This window comes from Cibotium barometz, chromosome 25, assembly GCF_041138505.1.
Source record: "Cibotium barometz isolate CiBa-2024 chromosome 25, ASM4113850v1, whole genome shotgun sequence".
Taxonomy (NCBI): Eukaryota; Viridiplantae; Streptophyta; class Polypodiopsida; order Cyatheales; family Cibotiaceae; genus Cibotium; species Cibotium barometz.
In genome coordinates this window covers 9,836,782-9,856,338 of record NC_141070.1, presented here as the reverse complement: position 1 = coordinate 9,856,338, position 19,557 = coordinate 9,836,782, and the positions used below count along the sequence as shown (strand labels likewise).

At 43.7% G+C, this 19,557-nt stretch overlaps 1 protein-coding gene across 2 annotated transcripts in view; it reads right to left on the bottom strand.

The window, feature by feature from the left end:
- Positions 1-476: 476 nt before the first annotated feature.
- The window catches only part of LOC147624227 (S-adenosyl-L-methionine-dependent methyltransferases superfamily protein), a 60,433-nt gene continuing 41,352 nt past the window's right edge, over positions 477-19,557 (bottom strand). For both annotated transcript variants that reach the window (XM_086819174.1, XM_086819176.1), the window contains exons 4-6: positions 9,836-9,909; positions 1,805-1,960; positions 477-1,707 (exon numbers count right to left, since the gene is read on the bottom strand). In XM_086819174.1, the coding sequence (XP_086675300.1) occupies positions 1,584-1,707; positions 1,805-1,960; positions 9,836-9,909 (354 nt within the window). In that variant the 3' untranslated portion in view covers positions 477-1,583. The remainder of the gene's footprint in view (positions 1,708-1,804; positions 1,961-9,835; positions 9,910-19,557) is intronic.

Here is a 19,557-nt window from a genome sequence, read left to right as displayed (position 1 = left end):
GCGAACATGCTGTGACCATCAGAAGTGGGATGGATGAAAGCTTTGAAGCTACCTCCCTCGGGGAATCAATCTACTCAAGCCCACCTTGGACAGAAAAAGAAACCGAGAAAACCTCCCCAAGAAATTAACGGAATATCCCAACACCTCACGAGGACTTGAGAGAAGTTTTGTATATTGTTTTAGTCTACTTTATCCTAAAACTTATGGCGTTCAATCGCAAGTCTGAACATCTTATTATGAGCATTTAACCAGTAGTTTGAGTTATTGGGAAAGATAACACACTCAACAATTATACTTGTAAGGCACTCAAAATTGTTAAGACTCTACATGATACATAATTTTGAATATGTACAATTATTTACTAATACGCACTAATAGTGTAGAGGCTTTCAATTTAAGGATGAATCTATATTATTCTATTTCGTAAGTGCTACCATACCCAAGACAAAGTAGAGTCATGACCATACACTAAAATATTAAGGACAAAATAGAAGACTTGACCAAGCAAAACACACAGAATTTCACATAAATCCCCATGTCTAGGAGTTATCTCCTCAAAGCATGCATGGTAATTCAAAAGGAGGTACAACCAATATCAAGTCTTTTACCCATCCAACATGCTGCTACTAGTAGTTCATCTAAATTTAAGTTTTTGCACATGCGCATGTTTGCACATTTTATCGCCCATAGATAGGCTATGCTTCATACTATGAATCTCCACTCACTTTGAGGAGATTGAAATGTAAACAAAGAATGTTTATTTTGTGTTGCTTTATGAGGAATTTTTCTTCATAAGCATGAAAAAAAATCCATTAAATGCTTGATCTTGTAGCATGAGGTTATGAATTTGATTCCCAATGTGCTGTACAATGCACACACACACTCTCACACACGTTGTGTGACTACACTCAATTTATCTACCTTAGACTTGGAAAACTTTTGTTAAGAGTAGGGGTCTGAGACGTGTATAATGTGTGTTAAAGAGTACACACAACAAAATTCTAGCCACCTTGAAAAACAGCCGGCTGGTGTGGTCTCAACCAAGTGTCACATAGGCAAAGAGAGGAGCTTGAGATCTTATTAAAGGCCAATTTTTATCCACCCTTTCTATTTTAATGTAAATCTAGGTGTCTCTTGACTTAGCCCTTCTGTTGAAAGGCAAAAAAAATCATTTAATCTTCTTCTAAAAGGTAAAACCCCTTTTAAAGGGTGTGCCGCAAACTTAAAATTTAAGGGACATAACCATAACATTGCGTATAATTTTTTTTGGTGTGGAGTTGTGGACAAATCTAGAAAAAAAGAACCTTCCCGCCTCATTTTTTTGGTGGGAGTTGATGGGAGGGCGGGAAGGTTGATACAGGAAGGGGAGAGGGGTTGCTCACAGGGATGTGGGGAGCTCCAGCTTAGGGTTTCTAACTATAGATCTTGCACTGATTTGGATGCATTCAAAGAGTGAACCTGCATGAATTGGACGAAACAAGTAGATTTTTTCTTCTGATACTAATCACAAGGGATGCACAGAAGCACTCAGTTGCCACTAATTTATCAGTAATTTTTTTGACATTACTTCAAACATCAACCATTCACTTCTTGAAAAGCACAAGCAGACGGGGACAAAGTGGTCGGTTCAACCACTCCCGGTGATTACAAACCCAGCTTGAGGTTGGCAAATTGGCAGCAAAATCCCGCACAGCTCCATACTCTTCCCTGTAAGGAAGCCAATGAAGGATTGTACTCTTAAGGGCTTTACCAGGGTCCGTCATAGATCACTTAACAGGACTATGAGATAATCAATCTATTGTACCTGCCCCCAGGGTGGCCGACATACGAAACAATGGTGATGATCCCACCAGATCTCACCAACCTTGTTGCAGACTTCAGTGCCTCAAGAGTAGTTTGGGACTCCGTGATCAAGAATTTGTCTCCCCCTGGTAGATAGCCAAGGTTAAAAGCCACAACACTGTCCATAAAAACAAACCTGTTAGCATACATAGGCTGGTGGGACTTGGAACTCTCTCAAAATATAAGAGCTACACACGAGTTCATACAAGAAGCTTTGTTAACCCCAGCAGAAAAAGTTACCAACAACCACCATGAAGCCAGAGACTTGCATAACAGAGGTGGATCTATAATTATAACTTGAACATACTGGAGGCTCCATATGCATGCAATCTAGCACTACTTGTATGATTTACATGGTGGTCACGGGAAGCAGATACGCAATAGAGAAAGAGAAAAATGGGGGGGAGAGAGAGAGAGAGAGATAAAAGATATGACAAAGCTCCAGTGAGAGAAAGTATTGCACGACTAAATGAAGGTTGCTTGATTGATGATACCCTTGAGCAAGTACGTTGCTTTTATAGCCTAGCAGTCATCTACCTCACAGACTCACACCACCCTATATAAGAGTGGGTTCACACACACATACATACACACTCAGAGGGGGTGTTCACACATATAGGGACACCCCCCTTGGGGTTGAGGAGGTGTTGTCTGAGAGCCCTTCAATAGCAATGGTGATTTAAGCTCTAAACTGCATCACGTGATACAAAAGAACACAATGTGCCGACACCTAAAACTGCAAACGGAAGGGCAACAGCACATGGAAAATCTTATCAATCATGAAAACTGAAAATACACAAACATGATGCCAAACAAAAGAAGATGACAAATCTGCACAGTACACCACACTAGGGGCCAGAAGGTGGGCTGAACCGACCCCCCCCCCCCCCCCCCCCCCGGCGGCCCCCACCACCACCCCCATTATGGTTAGATTACCAAAAAGGAGTCTGCTTCCAAATACAACTTCACGGGTGCCCAGAAGTTCTCCATTGGCTAACACCTGTCTCTTCCAATACAATTTGAAAGCAAAACAAATACATATGCAGAGTTTTGTTGATAATCCTCAGCACAAAAGGCATTTCCGGCATCAAGCACATGCAGGACAACTATGGACAGCCCATAGCACTCCCGCATCAGCCAGGTTCAACCCTGTGTCTTCACCTTCCCCCTGTATGGCTCACACGACAAGTCGACCCCATGAAAGGCTGCTTACAGCAGTCGACCAGCCCTCAGCAGCCACAGAAGGTTGTGACCAGCAGCAGTACACAAGCATGCAAGTCTCCGTTCTATGGAAAACCTGTCCAGCCCCTTCGACCAGCTCTTCTCTCCTGTTTTATGACCTGACCAGCCCCTTTTCAGGGCTGTAAACCAGTCAACTAGCAGTAGGGAACATCCAGGAGGAGTCGGCCAGCATCTCCCATACACCTATTAGGTTTTTGTCACGGTAGATGGCTGTGAACAGCTTGTAGAAGCAGTCGACCAGCCCTCATGCACTAGGAAAAGCAGGCACCTACCTCAAATCTGGAGTTTTTTTTTAATTTATAGAGGCTTCCCCGCCAGAAATAGCTCACTCGTGTGCTTTTTAGGTCCAGAAGGGGGCGCAAGGGGGCGCCTACTTGAAGATAGCCCAAAGATTGTCCAGAGCCCGTCTTTTGGCCGCCACGTGTATTAAATACATCTGGTCCACTGTGTACAACTTATAAGTTGTCCGGCCACTTATAGTCACAAGAAACGGCCGTTTCAGTCCCTAACGTGTTCTCCGTTTCAAGAACCCATCCGTTTTCATTGTCGTTTCTCGTTTCCCATGTGATAGTCACAAGAAACGGCCGTTTTCACCCCTAAAAACTCGTTTCCCCGTTTCTATTCCTCGAATGTTTCCGTTCCCGTTTCTCGTTTCTCGTTTCTCGTTTCTCGTGATTACACTGTGAACTTGCACCCATAATTATTAGCATGTGAAAACGTAAAGCTATAAATTGGGTTTTTGGGGACACTTCTTGCAAAACACATGTAGACCACCTGTCAATCCCAAACAGGTGTGCACATACATGTCCATAGGGTGCCCAAGCATCCCCAGCCCCATGGCCAACGCAGGCAGAAATCTCAGGCATTGTCCAGGCAAACAAGACAAGTCATCCAAAGGTAAAATCAAAGTCATGCACACACATGAGTGCAGCTAGACTAGAAGAAACACTCATCTGTTCAGTTGTATCAAATAAATGTTCAGGGCTCACGAACCTTTTGAAACCTTCCCACAACAAGAATATAGAAGATCTCCAGGATAGCTAGTGCCAAGAATCACATCATGTTAGGCTCCATGAGCCATACACGTACTGTCATGTTAGGCTCCATATGCCACACAGACATACCATGTCAGGCCCTCATGCCACACATGAACAATATAAAAACAGAAGTTGTGAGGAATTTTGTGACGAGTAGGCCAAACACCAACATTCAAAGATGTAACAAAACTATCATATTTAGGTGGTAATATCCTTAGATAGCAACGAGCGAGATCTGAGGAGAGGACACTCATGTCGATTGTAGTCATATAGTCATGGAGATCTTTGATTTTGGTGAGAAACACCTCCACCGTTTCACCTTCATTCAGCTTCTCTTGTTGAGGCTGACTTTTGAGATTCTAAGTCCTTGAGAGATTTGTACCAGCTCTGCAACAAGGTCCATGCTTCTGCAACTGTGGAGACATGTTGACCCATGGTCAGCACACTATCTTCCACGCTTGTGACAATGGCACAAAGAGCATCTAAATCCCTTCATCTCCAAGCTTGGATAAGGTCGGCAACAGGTGGTCCAAGATTGTGCATTCCTTGTTGGTGGCGGGTGAACATCAACACCAATGACGGTGTCCCAAAGCTCATAAGAGGAAAGAATAGCCTTAAGCTTGAACTTGCAGAGAGGATAATGGGTGCCGTTAAGCTTTCCATCAGCATTGAATGGTGGTGTAAAATGCCATTTCTCTAGGGGATTGCTAGACAGCAATTAGAAAAGAAGTTTTGTACCAAGGCCGAGTTTGCCGTATGCATTCCTTGTTGGTGGCGGGTGAACATCAACACCAATGACGGTGTCCCAAAGCTCATAAGAGGAAAGAATAGCCTTAAGCTTGAACTTGCAGAGAGGATAATGGGTGCCGTTAAGCTTTCCATCGGCATTGAATGGTGGTGGGCAGGGTCCTGCGAAAAATGCCATTTCTCTAGGGGATTGCTAGACAGCAATTAGAAAAGAAGTTTTGTACCAAGGCCGAGTTCTAATTCCATATAAGAGAATACAACGTGTGGTATACAAGAAAACACTCACAAGAAGTAGATCTTTCACAACACAAAACTTTAAAACTCAAATCGCACAATAACAGAGATAGATAAGAATATTATATTACTAAAGTGATACTATAGATGGAAAATCCCCACACCCGTGTGCTCCTGTGAAGGGAGCTCTGATGGTTAATCTGGAACTACTAAGACGGAGGTTGTATGCTAGTAGAAGCTACCCCTCATAACGGGGGCCGTACAAACATGAGCTAACCAGTGCTTGCCTGGATAATACAATATGAGGATGGAGCATTGATATCCAAGATGGTAAAGGTTCAACATATCAATCAAATCATCATTGAGTCGTGCACACCTCTCTCTCACCAACTCCCCATCTCTCTCTCTCTCTCTCTCTCTCTCTCTCTCTCTCTCTCTCTCTCTCTCTCAGCCAACTCTCCTCGTATCATGCAATTTAACACAAATGTCACATTTCTCGACCACATCATCTTACCTCTTCAATGCTCTCAATGTTACTAGGACTATTAAAAAGCTACATAATGGGAGAGAAAATGACCACAAGGATCTACACATGGAACACTTTGCTTGCGGGCACCATGTGTTGGGTATTTCAGAGTTACTCTGGAGTCTGGTCAAGTGTCTTTAGTGGTGTGAACATGCTCTTATTTAGAGTCAAAAGATAAGGCCTTGGTGTCTATAAAAGCATTGTACATGGTGGAAGTATTATCATATAATACAATCATTCTTGTTTGGTGCAACTCTCTCCCTTGGGTGTGTTATCATCACTCTCTCTCTCTCTTACTCCTCTCTGTCCATCCATATCCACATGAGTAGTGTAGATCGGTTGGTGGATGTCACATGTGCTGCTCATGGGAGTAGCCACCATGAAGTGTTCATCTATACTACTCATAATTTTGTTAACACCTTTAATCTAAGCTACATTGTTTCTTATTTATCATGTACATCACATGTGCCATGTGGCTTGAGCTTCCATCTCCTTTCGGTTCTCTTCCACTCTCTCCTAGGCACCATGCTTTCTTACATGGTATCAAAGCGTGGGTAGTCCGCACGTTCTCCTCTTTTCATCTTTGTGCCTTGTCTCCAACATGATGATCTTCAAACCTCTGTAGTGCACCCTCTTTGTGTTTTTTCTTTCCCCATCCATGCTGCTCCTTGCAAGTACACTCTCTCTTAGGCACCATGCTTTCTTACATGGTATTAAAGCGTGGGTAGTCCGCACGTTCTCCTCTTTTCATCTGTGTGCCTTGTCTCCAACATGATGATCTTCAAACCTCTGTAGTGCACCCTCTCTGCGTTTTTTCTTTCCCCATCCATGCTGCTCCTTGCAAGTACATATCAAGTGTCGGAATCTTGGCGATGATTATTTGATGACGACATCAAATCACCATCGACGTTCTACCGTGCAAGAAGTTTGTTAACTTTCGAAAATCTATCTTTTCAAATGTATGAGTTGGGTTCTCTACCTGGGTAGTCCCCCAAAATCTGAGTAATATATTTTTGGATCCTTTTGGATTTTGTAACACCTTGTTTTCTATAAAAGGCTCCTCTCCATTATTCCCTTTTCGCCCTAGCTTTAGGCAGCGCCCAAGTGGGGGGGGGGGGGGGGGGGGGGGGGGGTGTTGTTTGGTATGCTAATGTAGGCCGTCTTTGTTCTCCGCGCAGGACTTGACCTCTAAGTCCTTTGCACTAAGCCAAGAATCCAAACCATGTTCATGAGCCGCTGAGCCAATTGCGTTGCGGGGTCCATGTCTAGTCTTTGCTTGTCTTGGCATACGGGACTATTGAAGGTTATGCATGCAACTTCACCATCACTCCGAGGGGGCTTTGTTGGGTATTTCGGAGTTAGTCTAGAGTGTGGTCAAGTGTCCTTAGTGATGTGAACACCCGCTTATTTAGAGTCAAAAGATAAGGCCTTGGTTCCTATAAAAGCATTGTAAATGGTCGAAATATTATCAAATAATACAATCCTTCTTGTTTGGTGCAACTCTCTCTCCCTTGTGTGCGTTATCATCTCTCTCTCTCTCTTACTCCTCTTTGTTCATCCATCTCCATGGCTTGAGCTTCCATCTCCTTCCGCTTCTCTTCCACTCTCTCTTGGGCACCATGCTTTCTTACACCATCTACTAGCTCCCATTCTTGCAAGTCTTTTTAACAGAGCACTTTGTGAAGGTTCCCCCCCACTCTTGGACCACCAACACCATCATTCTCATCCACAAAGCAGGAGACACCATGGACCCATGTTAATTATAGGACTATCATGATTGGCAACACAATGGTCAAGATCTATGGAGTAGTACTAGAGGACATAATGAGCTCTATGGCAGAGAGGATAGGACACAGAGCATCGGGCCAAGTAGGCTTCAGAAGAAACTTCTCCAAGCTAGACCATATCTTTACTTTTATGGGCTATCATAGAAGAGGCGATGTCACAGAAGAGAGATGTGTATTGGTGCTTGGTGGAATTTCCAAGCGCCGCCGCCCCCCCCCCCTCCCCCCCCAACCCAAACAAAAAAAATCATTTTTGATAGGGTGCCTACACGAGCTCCAATTCTCACATAAGATGACCGAGGGTGTGCTGGCACCATATGAGGCAATACTCGGCTGCGTACGTGCACCCAGTGGACTCGAGAGAGAGAGATATGTAGCACTGTTGGGGTTAAGCAAGATTGCCCACTCTTACCTACACTCTTCAATCTATGCATTGATCAGATTGTCTTGATCTCATATTCGATCGAGGGTTTGAAACTAAGGTTATGGTCTTCAACAAATCTTTCTTATATAGAGCCAAAGCTACCACTAACCGACTAGCAAGGGGGAATGCTGCTCTAGCCCGTTTAGCAAGAGAGAGTTTTCAGGCTCATTTCCAAGAGCCCCGTACAAAGTGTTGGCTTTTTGACACTCTAGTATGACCAACAGCTATGTACGGTGCAACCTTCTAGGGCCAAGCCTAGGAAAGGATGAGTGGAGGGAAATAGAAAGGTGATGATGTTGTCACGCATGATCACAAGTAGGCCATCAATACCACATGACATTATACATGCAGAGTTTGGGGTGGCCACACTAGTTACAGATGACCTTTTCATCACTTACATTCAGCATGTATACACTCTCAACAGAGACCACCTCCCGCACCTAGCAGTGAGAGTCCTCTGTGCAATTACATCAGGGGAGGGAGAGGGAGAGGGAGCCGTCCCTCGTCTTCCTCGTTGACATGGCCACCACCATTATCTAACGTGCATGGTATTCAGAGGTAGTCTAGTAGTTTCATGCACATGGCATACAAATAGACCATCTCCCCCCATTTCAGGTTCCCCCTACCTTGATCTCTCACGACAAGAGATCAACCGGATCATCCGGTTCGATCTACTCAGACTACACATACATCGGATGTGGGTGCCTAGTGAGATACGTAAGAAATGTAAGTTCCACATAGATCAGTTCTTGAGACTCTTTGAGGATGGATTCTTTGAGATCCCGAGATACATACAAATACACATCACATGATATGCATTAGCCAACTCAAGGTATCCTCACACCACCTCATGGTAGACCAAGCCGAGGATATTTTACAGAAGGAAAGGATATGAAGAGTATGTACCATGGGAGAGGTAGAGGATGAGGTGCACTATATGTTCAACCGCCAAAGCCTACTATGAGATACACCGTTACACGGGAGATTCCATTGACATCAAAGCCCACAACACATACCCATGCTTCGGCTCCGCACACCAAAGGCGTTTTCAATGAGCGAGCCCGATCTGTCCTCCTGCAAGCCAGATGCCCTCGATCCAGAGCACCCAACAGAGGCAGATCCAGGAGATTCTCCACTGTTATGCTCCCACAACAGAGGCCTGATATTCCCTCCGCCATCACATCAGCTCTAGCCGAGGCAGGTATCGTAATTGACTTATCACGGCACATGTCACTCTACACAGGATCATCTACTGATTGCATGTACATACACTAGTTTAATTGTTTTCTCTTTATTTTTTCTTTCAGTTTTTCATGGCTCGGTATATCCATGGTACCATTGTATCACTTTTGGTCTCATAGACCCTTGGGGTCTTTCGTAGACGTTCATATTAATTTCTCTCTCTCTCTCTCTCTCTCTCTCTCTCTCTCCATGGTGCTTCACACAAGCATTGGCAATATTTTTTGTTTCTTTGGTTCTTTTCTTTCTATGCTTAGTATTTCCATGATGGAAGTATTGTATCACCCTTTGATCTCATAGACCCTCATTCGGCTGGATCTGCTCTTGTATGACCATATGTTGTTATCATGTAGAATATCCTTCAATGATATGGCGAGATCCCATCACAGAGAGGAGATGCTATGGCTGCTTTCCACTCTATGTTGGAGGAGGATGGTATCCTTGTATGACCATATATTATGTAGCATCACAAGGATACTTTAGCTTATGTAGCTAGTTTCGTATGATTTTTCTTTTCCATCGTTCAGTATTCATGGATACATTGTACTACCTTTTTTTATCCCATAGACCCTTTGAATATTTTGAAGATGTTAATATATCGTTCTTTTCCATGGTTCAATATTCATGGATACATTGTACAACCTTTTTTATCTCATAGACCCTTTGGATCTTTTGAAGATGTTAATATATCGTTCTTTCTCTCTCTCTCTACATACATAAATACATACATACATGCATACGATGGGATAAGTCTTCCAACCTTACAGAATCATCGGACTTTATTACTTCACCCAGCTTGCTGTGACACATCTGAAATAACTGTACACGTTCCCTCTGAGAACACAAAAGCCAGAATTCAGAATAGGTGCAGAAACAGACAAAAGAGTTGAGGACTAAATTTGAAGCATATATGTGGGGTTTTGAGCAGATTTACAATTGAACTCTTGAAATCTCTCAATATTCTAGTATTCATTTTTTTAATGAAAAGTAACTAACTATATATGCTCTTCTACCACTTTCATAAAACCCACAGAAAGGCCCTTTGCATGTCTACATATTCTTGAACAAGTTCATAGGAATGTATATGACACATGGAGACGATACAACTTCTTGGCTCTGACTCCATCATGAAGCCTCTAAATTCAGTTGCCAATCATTGATCCCTCTTGCGAGGAACAACCAACACCTCTGTAGTATCAACTCGAGCATCAATTCCAATATGTCCACCAGTACAAGTCAACAACTCGATCTTGTTTTCTGCTGGAAAATTTGCATCTTGATGACACAAACCTTAGAGATGAGATGTAAACCACATGGTGAACCAGCCTACTAGGCTGAAAACAACAAAACTGTCTGTTGTTTGTTGATTGCAGGAGGAGAGGGATAATAAGCTATAAAGAAAAAAAAATGCTGCACACACATGCTGCATCAAGGGTGCAAGCATAGTTGTCAAGTACCAAGGTACAAAATGAAACGAAGGTACGAAAAAACGGAACTGTAATGGGACTTTTTATTTTTTAAAAATAAGTTCGATAGAGGTACGGTCCACTTTAAAAAACACTTGAAAAATAGATATTTGTACACATTTAGAGATGCAAAGTCAAGAGAAGGTGGCAAGGTAGAAAACCCCCATCACCCAAATGAAAACAATAAAACAAAACAGACAAAAATAACGGGCATAAAAAAAGTCACCAAAAAAACGGCCATTAAAAAAAACAATTTTGCATTGTGTCTAGATCCAAATTACACATTCATTTTTGGCATTATACAGTAGATTGGGTCCATTCTCTAGTCTTCGTCTGTGTTTGTTGCAAACACACAAGCAGACCGAGAATGGACCTAATCTACTCTATTTTTTTCAAAACTCACATCTTGACTCCTATCATGTTTGTGTTAAGCTACATGCAAGAACAAAAGGTTACTGTTGTCTCCAGACTTGGGCATGGCTGGAATCTGTACACTATTGCAAATACACAAGCAGACCACAGAATAGACCTAAGCTACTCTATATTGCCAAAAGTCAAATCTTGACTCCTTATTTTCCTCCCCAAGACTTGTGCATGGTTGATGAATCTGCACATTGGAGCGCTGCAGTCTCACTTATCCAAGCGCTCCAACTGGTGCACGTGACTTTGAGTTAACAAATCTAGCACTAAATCCTTAGACTTCATCTTCCCCTTAGCCGCCTGTTTATATGCATCTATGGGGCTGGTCAACGGCTCAGTTGGTAGTCAACTCTCCAACTCACTCCACGGTAGGCACTTATGGTATGGGATTCTAGTGCTGACTGGCATGTATCTGTGGAGTGGAACCTTAGCCCCTAGCTCGGGGGTGGATCGAAGTACTGATCCTCAAGTTGGGTGGTGAGCTTGCCTGCACCCCTTTCATTTGGTTTTCTCTAATCTTCTGTTTAGGAGATCTTGGTTGGACACGCCTGGGAGGCCTCTTACATTCCACAAGTCCAAAATCTTGGACAACTTCAACCCCTTAAAACTCTCCGTCTTGTGAGGAAACCCCTTCTTGGACAACTGCCGGTCCGCCGACTGCTAGGCAACCTCCCTCCTACTAAGTTCCAATCACTTGAGCACTTTCCACCTTTGCCAACTCTATTGCATTAACTAGACTTGGTGTCACAAATAGCGGAGACCCGGTACAAAAGACACGACTCTTCAAGTATGCAAACAAAGAGTACATAGCAGGAAGCCACAAGAAATAAGAATAAACAACACACTGAGCCGGAACGGCCAGCCCCACGTAGGAACTTCTTTATTCAGATAGAAGCTTTTTACAAAAGCCCAAGATGCAGGTGCGATTTGCACTGGATTTTCCACAAAAACGTCAGCAAAACAGCTCCAAAAGGCTGTCCAACAGTCCCCAAAACAGTCCACGAACAAGCCTCAATCTCAGCCCTCTGTACAACTGTCAAATCCCCAAGGATCTCCTCATAGAACGCTCTTGATACAAGACTCGAAACTTGCAAAATAAAGCCAAATAACGTGAAGGGGGTGCAGGCCTGACTCACCACCCAACCTTGACAGCCGTGGGCCAAACCCACAAGTCTTGGCTGTCCCCACCGAGCCACAAGTTGTGGCTAACTAGCAAGACGTACCAACCAATCTCTACCTCGTGACGTCCCATACCACCACGGAGCTACCCTCGTGGGCCTCGAGACTGCTGCCAACCTCGGCTACATAAAGCACATGCACGTCTGCAGCACTAGATCCAGGCTCCTAACCATAGAGCTCTCACAAAGACACGCGAGACTCTGTGAACTATTGACTAACCTTGGCCACCCTTTTATAGGCTTTTGGCTAGTCACTGGGCGTCCACACTTGGACGCCCGCCCGTCCATACTTGTGTGCCCACCCGTTAGTCTATCCTTAGCCCAGCTCGCCAATCAGCCTGCCTAGCTCCAAGCTTCCCCAAGCCTCGAAGTTGGTCTTGTGTGCATGTAGCACACGGTAGATACACTCTGTGCACATGACATACTCCCCTTCCTCTAAGAGCTCACTTCTGAGCTCACTAAAAACCCAGGGTAGTCCCTCTCTGAAGGGTAGTCAATGTCTCCCATGTAGCGTCCTCCTCAACACGATCCTTCCACTTGATCTTGTATTCCGTGAGAAGTGTATTTCGCAATCATCTTTCACGAAATTCAAGTATCTTTTCCAGTTCGTGTGAGACAAATGTCATATCCTCGACAACTCTGATTTCTTGAGGAGTAACTAATTGGTCTATTCCACCCAGTACTTCCTTAAGTCTATTGACATGAACTACGGGATGAACTTTCACATGAGAAAGCAAACCCAGTTCATATGCAACTAAACCAATCCGGCGGGTAATCTGAAATGGTCCACAGTATCTAGGAGATAATTTCAGAGATTGACCTGTCCGTAAAGTCTCGGAATCTTTCAGAACTCGCAAATACACCATCGTTCCTTCAGAGAACTCTCTGGGTGAACGATGTCTATTTGAATAAAATATGTCTCTGTCTTGAGCACTTCTAATAGATTCCTTCGCAACTTGTAACATTTCTTGCATATCTTGCAAAAAATTCCGTGCTACATCATGCTGAAGTACTGAAAATCCCATGGTAACAGGTGATCTAGGTTGAAAACCGTACATAAGCATAAAAGAACTAAAACCTTTACTCATATGCTTAGTACAGAATCACCATAGAACTCACATTCTTCTGGACCCTGGCAGCTCACACAACTTTGTTAATTACAAACTTGTGCAAAATTGGGTCTGGACACACCACCTAGCGATCATACCTACGAGAGGTACGTCTGCCTCTGCGGGTCAACAAGTATGGGATCGAAAGGTTGAGAAACTACCGATCCCGATTCAGGACTACGAAGATATTCTAGAGTGCTATGTTATGCATCTAGAGCATGTAGACTTATTATTAGGGATTAAGTGGTTTAAGACGGAGTAATGTTGGGGCCTAAAGCAGATGCCAAGGTATCCATGCCCGAGAGAGTAGACAGGGTAGTGGTCAATAAAGAGATGGAATTCTGTAAAGCCTGCATCTGCGCGGCGACTTATGCCTAACGTTCCGAGAAAGAAGCTTCAAAAGAAACTTTTAACTCCTGAAAATCAGATTTAGTTACAAAATTTTTTAAAAGATCGCCATCGGCGGCTTTGGTAGCCGACAGGTCTTAATGGATTCCATTTCCGATTCTTGGGTCGACATCTTGAAGAGGGCAAGGTGAGTGAAAAGCTTGGCTGGAAGTAAGGAGAGTGCTAGGGAGTACGAGGAGATGTGTGGCAAGAAGCCCACTTTAAGCATATTTTATAGGCCTCCCAAAAAACATGTGTTTTTATGTGTTGCTTTTGTGTTTTTTTTTTAAATTAAAAAAAACCATGCTTGAGGGCTTTTATAAAAGCCACACATAAAGCTTGGAAAAAAACACTTTAAAAAACACATAAGCTACACATATAAAGTCACATAGAAGCTTAAAAAAACCACATGCTTTTTTTTAAAATATAAAAAAACACGCTTTTGGTTTTAATATTTTTAAAAACCCTTAATATAGGTTCTAAAAACGAAAAGCAACATGCATTTTTTTAAAAAACGAAGGCTAAAATATCAAAAGCGGCTGCCACCCGTCGGCTGATCACACTGATCACTTTCCGCTTTTTTTCTTCAGACCTACAATCGTTGTTTAGCAGCGACGCCACTAACCTGCACGCCACTTACTCGTCGACTAATCCGTGGGGATTCTTGGCTGCCAAGTTCCCTCACACGGACTGCACAACCTACACAGTCGCCAAGCATGTTTTCCTTTTCTTTTTCCCACTGAATCATACAGTCACAAGGAGTTCTTCTCTCCTCTTCTCTCTTTTACTTACTAATTCACAGCCTATTACGTTATGTTTCTCTCCTTGCCAATAAAACAGCTCTTCTACTTGCTTAACAAAACAACCCGTTCCATGACCACAACCCACTTGGGTTCCAACGATGCAAACATAACATGCTGAATTTTGAAAAAAAACAGCAGTCTTCTCGAATTCATACCTCTTCCTTTGACCTTGTTCTTTTCTACCTACCGACTTGCACGCTCTTCAAGGCATGATCTGATACCACTGTCAAATCCCCAAGGATCTCCTCGTAGAACGCTCTTGATACAAGACTCGAAACCTGCAAAATAAAGCCAAATAACGTGAAGGGGGTGCAGGCCTGACTCACCACGCAACCTTGACAGCTGTGGTGGGCAAAACCCACAAGTCTTGGCTATCCCCACCGAGCCACGAGCTGAGCTAACTAGCAAGACGTACTGACCAATCTCTACCCTGTGACGTCCCATACCGCCACGGAGCTACCCTCGTGGGTCTCGAGACTAGTGCCGGCCTCGGCTACATAAAGCAGGTGCACATCTGCACTAGATCCAGGCTCCTGACCATAGAGCTCTCACAAAGACACGCGAGACTCTATGAACTATTGACTAGGCTCTTAGCCGGTCATCGGACGTCCACACTTGGGCGCCCGCCCGTCAATCTATCCCTAGCCCAGCTCGCCAATCAGCCTGCCTAGCTCCAAGCTTCCCCAAGCCTCGACGCTAGTCTTGTGTGCATGTAGCACATGGTAGATACACTTTGTGCACATAACAACAGCCAAATCTGAGATGAAAGACATTGACTGATTTCACACATGTGGGCCTGTATTGTTCGACTACTGCTCAGCAGAGAGAGAGAGAGAAATACGAAAACAGTTGGCTGTAGTAGGCTGTACAACCCGATCTGCTGGTGGTTGTTGTACGGCCAGAACTGGGTAAGAACACCGTCTAGCAGCTGTACGATCAGCGCAAAGGGAAGAGAGAGAAAACTGCAGTCGGCCAACAGAGGCATGAGCTTGATGATGATGCCAAAAGAGGAGCCCCCACTCAGCTTTAATAGAGTTGACCTGTTCTATTTTTGAAGTGCTTTTTCTTTTTTGCCAAAAATAACTGGACTTGCCCAAAAATAGCATCTTTATGCTTTTCCCAAGCTTGTAGCCCAAGTTTGCTCTAGGTGTCACCAGCCTGGACATTTCCCAGTCTGAAAGGGGTCTGGTGGACTCCAGGATGTTTAACTATTTAGAAAGTACAAGCTTTGGGAATGGGGGATTATCCTAGAATACAAAGGACCACACTCCTAAAATTTAGGAGAGTTGCTATTTTTGGCCCGACTCCGATGGAAATTCTGTTCGCGTCATTACATCTGGAATTGAGGAGATACCAAGAGTTGGCAAAGTGCCTATGACAGAATGTCTACCAGTTGGGATATTTTTAGAGATAAAGTATATGAAAGGACCCATCTCTTAGATTGGGACATGTGGTAAGAAAGTGGACCAAAGTGAGACAAGTGGCCTGACACTTGTTAGAAAGAGGATCAAAGTGAGACAAGTGGCCTCACACTTGTCACTTCAGCTATTGTGTGGCTCTCCACTTGTCATTGTAGCCTTCTCTTGCCATTTTAGCTCATGGGAGGCCCAAATCTATAAATTGGAGCCCTCTCTCTTCATTAAAGGAGGCTCTCTTGCTACACACTAGCCTCTACCACCGTTGAAGGCTGCCCTAATGATGGCTACTCTCATTCTCTCTCTCTTGAAGGCTATCCATGAAGAATACCGGCTGTTGGAGACTGTTTTGGAGGCTTCCATCGCGAAGAAATACTGAAGCTTCTGTACTTGCTGTACCACCCATTGTACCAGCTGTACCAGCTTTTTGTACTTGCTGTACTTGTTGTACCAGCCACCGTACCAGCTGTACCAACCACTGTACCTGTTGTACCTGCTGTACCAACCACTGTACCTGCTGTACCAACCCTTGTACTGGCTGTACCAGCTTCTGTACTTGCTGTATCACCCATTGTACCGACTGTACCAACTTTTGTACTTGCTGTACCTGCTGTACCAGCCACCATACCTGCTGTACCAACCACTATACCAACTGTACCAACCATTGTACTTGCTGTACCGGCTGAATGGAGAGTTGTACTTGCTGTACCCTTTCTATTGCATGAAGACCCGTGGTTTTTGGGGAAGAATCAGTACCCACACGGAGGTATATGGATTATATTGTTGGCTCGGCATTTCTACAACCTATGTTCCGGCTTGGTTGCCTTGTGTTGGGCTGTATTATGGCATTTGTATAGGGATAATCCGGCATCTCCCGTGGGGAGAGTAAGGTCCTCAAAGCTTGTACATGATATTATTCTCCTTGGGTAAAATACTCCAAAGGGGGGGTCGGCCCATTCCGGCCTCTATGCGGTGTCACACGTGCAAGCTCCATTTTCAGCATTTGTGGATGTTTTGTCGAGCTTTATGTTTTATGCAAAGTGATGATGGATATGTGTTAAGGCTGTGGCCATGTTTAAGTGTTTTAACATGCATTGATGGTATCAACAAGTGTGTCAAAGGCCCTAGTCCCCCGGGCACTGCCGCCGCGAGTTACATTGGTATCAGAGCATAGGCTTTCTTGGAAGCGGAGGCTTCCTTCTATCAATAAGGAAGAGAAAAGATCTCAAGTGGGGACCACACTTACCATCATTGCTGTTAAGCATGGCCAGCCGCTTCATAGCTTATGAAGCAAGAGCATGAGCAGTAGACAGCTTGTTGATCTAAGGATTTATGAATTCACAAAATTTATCTTGGAAGTATGGAGTTGGCTTTATGTGCACACGTTTAGCACTCTTTCCATATGGATATTGTGGATTATATTATCAAGCTTACAGGCAAGCTATATGGAGATATATCTCAGGATATCTTAAGAATATGGTGAGGAGATATTTCTTTTGGCTTCATGACCAACCTGGCAAAGAAAAGCTAAGTATACTTTGAGTTTGTAAAATTGGTGCTTTTGCTATTTGCTATGAAGTGTTTTTGATGTTCACTAACCCTTGTATAGCTATGCAAGGAGAAAGGTGGTGTTGTTTGCCTTGAGATGGTTTCAGGGAAACATTGTTTATGGCTCCCTTTAATGGGATGAATTCTTTTCATGGCTCCCTTTATTGGGATGGATTATATCCATGGAGATTTCTTTCTTGGACGAGATTTATATAGATATTGGGCTTCACAAGCAATTTCTATGGATGAATCTGTCCGAGTTTATCGAGAAGAAATCTTTGGATATCTCATGGATATGATGCTTTTATGGATAAAGTCCACCTCTACTCCAAGGTGTGTGGTTAGCACGGAGTATGTGGTAAGAGTTATGGTATACAAGGATTATGGTATACAGGTCTATGGATTCCTGGACTTCTTTTCTAGGGATTTGGATCCATCCTCGGGTTTATGGATTATGTTTATGGCTCCCTTTTATTGGGATGGATTATTCTTTTTGGCTCCCTTTATTTGGGATGCATTGGACTTATGAAACTCATGATTCACATACCTTGTGTAGTGTTCTCTTGTCCTACGTGCTCTCTTGAAGATTGTTTCTACCATGTGAGGTGAGGGTGGAACAATAGAGAGCAGATGGAAGGGAACATGGGCACTTCAAAGGGTAGTGACAAGCACAACATACCCTGTGTAGTGTTCTCTTGTCCTACGTGCTCTCTTGAAGATTGTTTCTACCATGTGAGGGTGGAACAATAGAGAGCAGATGGAAGGGAACATGGGCACTTCAAAGGGTAGTGACAAGCACAACATACCCTGTGTAGTGTTCTCTTGTCCTACGTGCTCTCTTGAAGATTGTTTCTACCATGTGAGGTGAGGGTGGAACAATAGAGAGCAGATGGAAGGGAACATGGGCACTTCAAAGGGTAGTGACAAGCACAACATACCCTGTGTAGTGTTCTCTTGTCCTACGTGCTCTCTTGAAGATTGTTTCTACCATGTGAGGGTGGAACAATAGAGAGCAGATGGAAGGGAACATGGGTACTTCAAAGGGTAGTGACAAGCACAACATACCCTGTGTAGTGTTCTCTTGTCCTACGTGCTCTCTTGAAGATTGTTTCTACCATGTGTGGGTGGAACAATAGAGAGCAGATGGAAGGGAACATGGGCACTTGAGAGGGTAGTGTGAGTTGGTGGCCGAAATGCCTACAAACTATTGGTGGCCGAAATGCCTATAAACTATGTGTAGCAGAAATGCTTATGGAACACCAGGTTATCTATGCCTGCGACGAGTGATTGTTTTATCTTGTTACTTGAGCCCACCTCTCATCCAAGGTGTGAGGTCAGAGTACCAACACGGAGTGCAAGTGGTAAAGTGGACATGACGGGACTTATGTCTATGCCAAGGGTCATGTGGACCGATATCTTGTTGGCAGGAGACTTATTTTGTCTCACCCATTTACTTGGGACATGGATTATGATATGTGGACTTATGGGACTGTTTTGTCTCACCCATTTACTTGGGACATGGATTATGATATCTGGACTTATGGGACTGATTTGTCTCGCCCATTTATCTTGGGACATGATTATGATATCTGGACTTATGGGACTGTTTTTGTCTCGCCCATTTATCTTGGGACATGATTTTGATATTGGTATTATGGAGACTTATTTAGTCTCGTCCATTTCTTTGGGACATGGATTCTTCAGTTATATTGGATTTTTGAGACTGTCTCGTCTCGCCCAATCGATGGGACATGATTATATCTTGAATATATGGCTTGAAGCTTAAAGTTGCGGACAACTTTTAAGAAGTTGGAGAGGATGTCACCAGCCTGGACATTTCCCAGTCTGAAAGTACAAGCTTTGGGAATGGGAGATTATCCTAGAATACAAAGGACCACACTCCTAAAATTTAGGAGAGTTGCTATTTTTGGCCCGACTCCGATGGAAATTCTGTTCGCGTCATTACATCTGGAATTGAGGAGATACCAAGAGTTGGCAAAGTGCCTATGACAGAATGTCTACCAGTTGGGATATTTTTAGAGATAAAGTTTATGAAAGGACCCATCTCTTGGATTGGGACATGTGGCAAGAAAGTGGACCAAAGTGAGACAAGTGGCCTGACACTTGTTAGAAAGAGGATCAAAGTGAGACAAGTG